This window comes from Carlito syrichta, unplaced genomic scaffold (assembly GCF_000164805.1).
Source record: "Carlito syrichta isolate Samal-C Ts95f unplaced genomic scaffold, Tarsius_syrichta-2.0.1 Scaffold307836, whole genome shotgun sequence".
Classification (NCBI taxonomy): Eukaryota; Metazoa; Chordata; class Mammalia; order Primates; family Tarsiidae; genus Carlito; species Carlito syrichta.
The window spans coordinates 1-8,444 of record NW_007251932.1 but is presented as its reverse complement, the minus strand read 5'-3'; the positions used below and the strand labels follow the sequence as shown (position 1 = coordinate 8,444).

The 8,444-nt window shown below is 52.7% G+C and overlaps 1 protein-coding gene across 1 annotated transcript; it reads left to right on the top strand.

Moving 5' to 3' along the window:
• The first annotated feature begins 1,299 nt into the window (after positions 1–1,299).
• LOC103267058 (gap junction gamma-3 protein-like) lies at positions 1,300–4,926 on the top strand. The gene is made up of 2 exons (XM_008064661.2): positions 1,300–1,347; positions 3,673–4,926. The coding sequence occupies exon 2, from the start codon at positions 3,674–3,676 to the stop codon at positions 4,421–4,423; it is 750 nt and encodes a 249-aa protein (XP_008062852.1). The 5' UTR covers positions 1,300–1,347; position 3,673; the 3' UTR covers positions 4,424–4,926.
• Positions 4,927–8,444: the final 3,518 nt, after the last annotated feature.

Sequence of the window (8,444 nt, the reverse complement as noted above, 5' to 3'; positions counted from 1 at the left end):
AGAGTACAGAAATGTGGATGGCAAAAAAGTATACAAAAGCAGTAGGTTTTCTACCTCTCAGCAACAAACAGGGAATATTAAAGAAAAAAATAAACCCATCCATAGTAACTTCAGATGAAATAAAATACCTAGGAATGAATGAACGGACGTGTTCTTTGAGCCTGATCAGGTGGTCTCGCCCCGTGTTACATACATTACTGTTTTGCCATCAGCTGACCACGTTTGGCCTTGGGTCAGCCATTTGCCATTCCCTTGAGAGCTCTAAGGCAGTTCCTGTCCAGGCATTCAAAAAAATTTTTTAAATTATTTTATTATTTTTTCCTTTAAACTTATTTTTTTTTAATGTGGGGTACAATTCAGGGTTAGGTGTACACACGTTCATTATGCAGGGACCCTTGTTGATGTGTGTGACCCCCCCCTTCCCCAGGCAGATTCCCACTACTGCCAATCCTGCTCCCCTGCTCCCCTCGGCATTTCCCGCTCCTGCCAATCCTTTTCTTGTTCATGGTCCACTTATGACTGAGAGCATGTGGTACTCAGTCCTTTGTTTCTGGGAAAGATCACTCAGTATTATTGCCTCTAAGTCCACCCAAGTTGCTGCAAAGTTCATAATTTTGTTTTTCTCTATGGCTGCGTCATTTTTTAAAATCCAGTCCTCTTTCGATGGGCAGCAGGGTTGGTTCCATGTTCTCGCCACTGTGAACAATGCCGCGATAAACATACGTGTGCAGGTGTCTTTTTTATAGAGTGATTCGAGTTCTTCCATCTACCCAGGCTTCGCCAGGGGTGGGTGGGTAGGTGGAGGGACGGCGGGCACCACATTCAGCCAGGCTGCAGCGGCTCGAGGTAAGAACTGGAGAGAGCGAGGGTGACCGTTTTATTCTGGGAGTTCTACTGAGAACTGGCAGAGAACGGTGGCAGACCGGAGACAGAGGGCTCAGAGAGGCAGCTTGGAGACAGTCGAGTGAAGCGACAGGAGGCCGCATTCCTTCCCGCTGCCTGGGCCCCTCGGTGTCCTGGGTTCTGTGAGCCACACTGTCCAGATCAGGGTCAAAGGCAAGCGTTCTTCCCAGTCGTCCCACCCTGCACCATTGTTGGCTCCAGGAGCATTCCACAGCTTGTTCCAGCTCGGAAAGCCAAGATGCTCCTGCCTCCTCTGGCAGCTGGCCTGCCTCCAGCCGCCTTCCTTTCTGACTAAGGCGTCCGGGAAGGGACAGGGTGGGGGGAGGGTGGCAGTTTCCGCAGGAGGCGGGCCTGGGGGAGAGTCAACAGTCAGGAGGCTCGGCATGAGGCCTCCTTTCCCTCTGCCCTTCTGCCTGTGGACGGAAGTCCCTGCTCAGTGACCAGGTGAGTGACACGTGCAGGAGGCGGCCCTGGACGAGCAGGCCAGAGAGGGGCAGTGGGGCTCATTCCCCCGCCCCTCCGGCGCCCCTCCCGGCCCCTTCCTCCTCTCATCCCCCATGGCTTCTGAATCTTTCCTATTCCTGTTGGGATAAGAGGCTGTGGAATGTTCTGGTGAGGCCACACTATGATTGTTAAACGTTTACAAAGGGAAATAATCTACCTGGGAGATGTTGTCAACCTAGGGCTGATGTAATCGGAAGGCTCTGGATTTTGTCACTCCCCACCCTGAAAGGTTCCTGCTCTGAGCTTTGAAAATCAAGGTCAGAGCCTGGAAACCTTGCTGATCAACAAGTCTGGGCTTGGCTCCTTGGGCAAGCTTACGCGCTTCTGGCCTCCCAAACCCCACATCCCCAAGGCAGCGAAAATGACCGGGATTCCGTTCCAGCGTGAGGAGAAGCCCTGGATCTGAGGCTGGGGTGGTGAAGGCTGAGGTCAGGCGTGGCTGGGGCCTTGGGACGCGAGACGGTGTTCGGGCAGAGAGAACAGGTAGAAGGAGAAACAGACGCTTGGGCTGCATCTACAAAGACTCACTCCTGGAAACCGGGAGCTTTGAAATCAAGGGCAGTGTTTACTCTGAGCCCTCTTCTGGCCACCGAGTGAGACACCATAGTGATCATTTGTGGCTCACAGGACAGTGGAGGGAGCTTAGAATTAATTTTTCTTTTTGAGTTGGAGTCTCACTCTGTCATCCAGGCTGGAATGCAGGGGCACGCTCACGGCCACCGCAGCCTTGACCTGCTGGTCTTAGGTGATCCTTGGACCTCGCCCTTCCATGTAGCCGAACTACAGGTGTGCGCTACCACGCCTGCCTAATTTTTTGATTTATTGTAGAGACGAGGCTGTGCCAAGTTGTCCGGGCTGGTCTCAAACCCGCGGGCTCAGACAATCCACTTGCCTCGGCCTCCCAAGCGCTGAGATGACAGGTTGAGCCACCATACCCAGCCTCACTGTACTTTTCGTCCAACAATCACAGTTTTTAAAAAACTGAGGTAGAATTCGCATAAGATAAAGTTTTAGTACATTTATGATGCCGCATAGTCATCACCACTCCCTCCTTCGAGAAAGAAACTCTGTCCGGTTAACAATTTCTCCCCAATTCCGCCTCCCCTTTGCTCCTGCTGACTGGTAATCTACTTTCTGCCTTGATGGATTTGTATTTTCGGATCTTTCCTGTCAATGGCACCATTCAATATGTTATCTTTGCTTCTGGCTAAGTTCACTCAGCATAATGGTTTTAAGGTTCATCGTGTGTTAATTTAAAATTCACAGAATTAGGGCTGGGTGTGGGGACGCATATCTGTAATCTCCTTTGGGAGGCCATGTGGGAGGATCGCTTGATCCAGGAGTTCAAGACTGGCCTAGGCAACACAGTGAGACTTCGTTTCTACAAAAAATCAAAATTAGACTGGCATGATGGCCTGTTCCTGTAGCCCCAGCGTTTCGGAGGCTGATGCAGAAGGCTCACCTGTGTCCAGGAGGCAGAGGCTTTGATGAGCCGTGATTGTGCCCCTGCTCTCCTACCTGGTCTACAGAGTGAAGCCTCAGCTCAAAAAACCCAAACAAACAAACAGAAAAAGGACCAAACAAAAGAAGCTTATGTTTGTGCATTCTGGCTATTCTTGCCTTTAAAATAATTTCATCCAGACTACTGCACCTGAGCCTGAATTTCTTTATGGCGCATATTCATGTTAAATGCAGGTTATCTCTTATTGCATTTTTAAATATGACTTACACGGACGTCTTCCAAACTTTATATCTTATGTTGTTGTTGTTGTTGTTTAGGTTACAAGCAATAGTTTTAGAGAGAGCCTTTCTCTCAGACTCCATGAGAGTGAACAGTTACTTTTAATGACACTGTGACATTTTCAAAAAAACATACTTTTTCCCTCTCAACTCATCAGTGCGTAGGACACATCTGTCAAGGCCCGGAGGTTGCCACCCAGCAAGGTGGGCCACCTCCCACTGCTTCCTGGGAGGACAGTAGCCCTCCAGGGGAAGTGATCTGCATAGTGCTAGACTCACGTGGGTGCTTCACAGGCATCCAACCTTGCACAGGATCTTGGGTTCTTTGCACATCGATATCCAAAGATCAATCTTGCACTTCCTCCGTGGCCACCGTAGGGCACAGAAGGCCCCACCCCATAGGACGCCAGGGGGAGGACCAGGGCTGGTGACAGGACTCATACAAACCCCCCCCCAGTAGCCAGGGATCCTCCTTGAGTTCAGAGTCCACCTCTGGTGACCACCTTTCTCCAACGCCCGTGACAGGATGGGCGGCCGGTTCCTGCGGCGGCTGCTGGCAGAGGAGAGCCGGCACTCCAGCCCCGTGGGACGCCTCCTGCTTCCTGTGCTCCTGGGATTCCGCCTGGCGCTGCTGGTGGCCGGTGGACCTGGGCTGTTTGGCGACGAGCAGAGTGAATTCGAATGCAACACCCAGCAGCCAGGCTGCAAGGCCGCCTGCTTCGATGCCTCCCACCCCATCTCCCCGCTGCGCTTCTGGGCCTTCCAGGTCATCCTGCTGGCGGTGCCCAGTGCCCTCTACCTGGGAGTCACTCTGCATCATGTGGTCGCACGCTGGGAAGAAGCGGGAAAGGGGAAGGAGGAGAAGGAAGCCCTGATCCAGGATGGGGAGCACAGCGGGGCCGCCCCAGGGGCTGGAAGCCTCCGGCTACTCTGGGCCTACGTGGCCCAGCTGGGGGCGCGGCTGGTGCTGGAGGGGGCTGCCCTGGGGCTGCAGTGCCGCCTCTATGGGCTCCACATGCCCAGCCACTTTGGATGCCGTGCAGAGCCTTGCCCCCATGAGGTGACCTGCGTCCTCTCCCGGCCCTCAGAGAAGACCATCTTTCTCAAAGCCATGTTTGGGGTCAGCGGGCTCTGCCTCTCGTTTACTCTCTTGGAGCTTGTGCTTCTGGGTCTGGGAAGGTGGCGCCAGGCCCGAGGGAAGTTCCCGGGTGGGACCTCGTCTCCCAGTCACGCCCTTGATCTGGGCAGCACAAGCAACAGTCAGCAGACACTTTGAAGTTCTGCCTGGCCAGAGATCCGTTCCTTCCCGGAGACGCTGACCTCGCAGTCCTGTGGAAGAAGGATCATGTTTCCTGGTCGCCGCACCCGTGCCGGTGGCCAGGTGGGCTGTGGTTTCAGAAAGGGTGGCTGACCTGTCTCCTCCGGCCTGCAGCCGGCCACAGAGGTTCCACTGGGAGGGCGTCCTCCCTGTGCCAAGGTGAGAAAGTAGCCCTATCGCCAGGGAACTGGGGTTACGACGGACCTTCACGAGTGCACTTAGCAGAGCAGCCCTTCCCTTCCCCTGCCTTTGCATCTGCCCATCATCTCCTGGCGACTCCCCCAGAAATCTGTGTTTTCAGGCCAGATGCCCTCCGTCCCGTCATCTTTTTCTATAATTCACCATTCTTCTTAAAGATGATAAAAGCGTCTTCCTTTACCTCTCCTTCAGACTTCATTTTCTTGTGAAGATTCCCAGGTGCATGTAACAATAAATAGTGTGTGCTTTTCTCTTTTGAATGAGCCTGGTGTCAATTTGGTTTCTAGATTCCTCCAAGGAATCCACTTAGGCTGAAGGGTATTTGAGGTGAGTTTCGCTGCCCTCCAAGCCAAACCCATGATCTCCCTTGGGAATCCCGATTTGGAGGCAACGGTGCCCGCCGTCTCTGCCTGGGGCGTGAGCAGAGAAGAGGAGATAGCTGAGTGTATCGGTGAACATTTGCCTTCTGGGCAAGTAGAGGAAATGTCTGGTGTGGTTGGAGGTGGGGGGAAGAAATCACGGGGCTGGCTCGGTGGCTCAGCCTGTCATCCCAGCGCTTTGGGAGGCTGAGGTGAGTGGATTGCCTAAGTCAAGGGGTTTGAGACCCGCCCGGGCAACTTGGCGAGACCTCATCTCTACAATTAATAAAAAATTAGCTGGGCGCGGTAGCTAGTTCCAGCTACTTGGAGGGCTGAGGCAGGAGGATCGCTTGAGCCCAGCGGGGTGAGGCTGCGGTGGCCGGGAGTGTGCCACTACACTCCAGTCTGGGCCACAGAGTGATACTCCAACTCAAAAAAAAAAAAAATCACAGAATAAGCAATTAGAGACAAGAGATGAGACAGGCTCTGAGAGAGAGATACACACACAGAGGTGGGGATGGTGGTTAGAGTATCTGACTTGGGTGTTGATGGTTCTCCAATTTTCAGTTCCACTGCCCCTAATGGTGTCCTTTGTTTCTTGGGTGATGCAAGATCCCCAAATCCATTAAATAAACTTCCCTGTGTGCTTTTGTCATCGCGACAGGCTTCATTTTCTTGATCTCAATTTATCCCTGACTATGAACAGCACTAGTATTAAGAGGTGGGCCTGCAGGAAATAAAAACATGTAGAACTAGCTGTGGCATCCAGACTTGTAGCGAACCGTGAGAATTTGCACGCGTCAGCTACTAGAAGAGGTCCACCTCCTGGGATTGTGCCCATGAGATTGAAGACAATGGTCTCCTAAATGTCAATAAACTATTGGGTCTGTTTACTTTCTGGAGATATAATTAAATCCCAGTAGGAGGTGACATCTTCCCACCTGTAGTGGCCTTGCTTTGCTTAAGCATAGGCATTTCCCATATGCTTGGAAAACACGGATTCTTGCAATGAAGATAAAGAGGGAGTAGAAGACTTTAGGGGAGAGCTGAGTCTCTTTTTGCCCCTCCAGAGACCTCCTTTCTGAACATCCCACAACAGGGTTTTGGACTCAGAAACTTGTATTTAAAACTGTCCTTGGTAGCTGAGTTGGGCTACATGTAGAAGCTGCTTGATTAAATTAATTAATTAATTAATTTATTTATTTATTTTTGAGTTGGAGTCTCACTCTGTCGCCCAGACTGGAGTGCAGTGGCCACTCCCAGCCACTGCAGCCTCGACCTGCTGGGCTCCAGCGATCCTTCCGTCTCAGCCTTCTGAGTAGCTGGAGCTACAGGCGCGCACTACCACACCCGGCTAGTTTTTGGTTTATTGTAGAGATGAGGTCTTGCCAAGTTGCCCAGGCGGGTCTCGAACCCGTGGGCTCAGGCAATCCACTCACCCCAGCCTCCCAAAGCCCGGGATTACAGGCTGAGCCACTGAGCCCAGCTTAGAAGCTGCTTCATTTTAAAAGAGCACATTTTTCCTTTTCCCACACTTATGTGACACCTTATGTAACATGGGACCATACCCTTTTCTCTCAGTTCTAGTGGAGTTTAGAGCCTCACCTGAGTGAATGTAGTTGGGTCACTTCTGCATTCTGTTCTTGTGACTGATAGTCATTTTCCAAATCTCCAAAGCCGAAGCCCCTTGCCCCTTACCAATGACTCTCCGAAATTGGCCTCCTCAAGCCAAAGGGACATGACATATTCCTTGTGATTGTGAGTGTTTACGTTGATGCAACACTTGTGCTGTTGGCACAGGCTCTGATAGACCTCAAACTGTCTGGGCTCCAATCCAAGATGATCTCCACCCCACACCTGGCTTCTTCCATGGACTTGAGCCAATAACCTCCTGTGCTTCTCTTTTCTCATCTCTGAAATGGCCGTGGAAATCGGCACTCTACTACAGGGTTCTCATGAGCATTGGATGTGCTAAGTGCTAGGCCTGGCACAAAGTAAGAGCTTAATAAATGGCGACCACCATCATTTTCTAATACCCTGCGTTCATCTCGCCTTCATCTTTACTCATAACTATTCACTTTGCCATTTATCTTCCAGCCAGTGAAAGATTTTCCCAGAGTCCTTCCTGGACACCATTCCTATTGCTGACAGACAGCCCAGGCCATTTTCCTTCCCAAGACTCCCCATTCCCATCTGGCAGATGTCTCCACATCTCTTGCCTCCTATTAGAAACCTCAGAATCCATGCAGCCCCTTGGGCATTTCTGTACTCAGAAGCTCACCTGCTAACACTACTCTGTCATCATTTAGCACGAGCAGTTCACCAGGCCTGAGACTGGTTGCCTTGGAAGCAGCCCGTGTGGTTTTGGAGAAAGAGCTGAGCTGGGACACAGGAGCCCGTATCGGTGTGAGCTCGGACTCCAGCTTTTCATGCCACAGAGCCGAGGTCCCTGCCGGTAGCCGCTCCCGTGGACTGGAGGATCTTTAGGGCTCCGTGAACTCTCTCACCTGTGGGGGTTTCTTTCAATCCTGCATCTAGGGACCTCCCAGCGTGGGCGTGATTTGCACTGGGTGCTTTCTCTCCATTCACTCAACACATTACGATGGAGCAGAAATCGACTGAACCCTATTCTAGGAGATGGGGCCACGAGGAGACCAAGGCAGACTGCAATATCCTTCATGGAACAGACATACACATGTTTTGCCTCTCAGAGTGAGGTCGCGCTGCAACTCGCAGATTCAGCCCAGGTAACTTAGGCACGTGCGCACCGTCAACAGCTAGTGACTGGCAGAGCTCTGTCTCTACTAGCCTCCCAGGACAGGAGGGAGTCTGACACCTTCTCGAAGGGATCAACCTGAGGCAGGTGGAGGAGGGGAGCAGAGGGTCAGAGGTGCCTGGCTAAGGAGCGACTCTGACTTCACTTCCTTGTGAGCTGAGGCCGAGAAGTGAGCGCGGGGGAGAAGGACGCAGGAGGAAGCAGCTGTGCCACGGCCTGGGGGAGGCGGAGACGTCTCTGGGGTGCCCCTCGTGCCCCTGTTCCCCCTTCGGGACGAGGACTGTCTCCATCCCGCTGACCCCTTTCCACTCACGCCCGCGGGCTGCCTCTCGCGCGAGACCCTCCAGCCCCGCAGCCTGTTGTTCACTGACCGTCGCTGTTGTAATAGTTCATGGCGTCCTGCAGGGTCTCCAGGAAGATGTCCTGCCTGGCCTTCTGAAGCTGGCTTTCCTTCTCCCAGTCCTCCATCCCTTCCACGTGTCTCCATGGTCCCACGGGCTCAGCCTTCCCATAGGTGCTGTCATACTGGAGGAAGGTCTGCTCGTTGAGGAAGCCGTTGGCCTGAAACGCGGGGAGGCCTTTCCTGGGCTCGGACACCCCAGTGTAGAAATAGGTCAGCGTGTCACGACCTGCAACGGAGAAGAAG

Bases quoted from the DNA above. Each gene is read 5' to 3' on its own strand.
- LOC103267058 (XM_008064661.2), top strand. From the start codon at position 3,674: ATGGGCGGCCGGTTCCTGCGGCGGCTGCTGGCAGAGGAGAGCCGGCAC.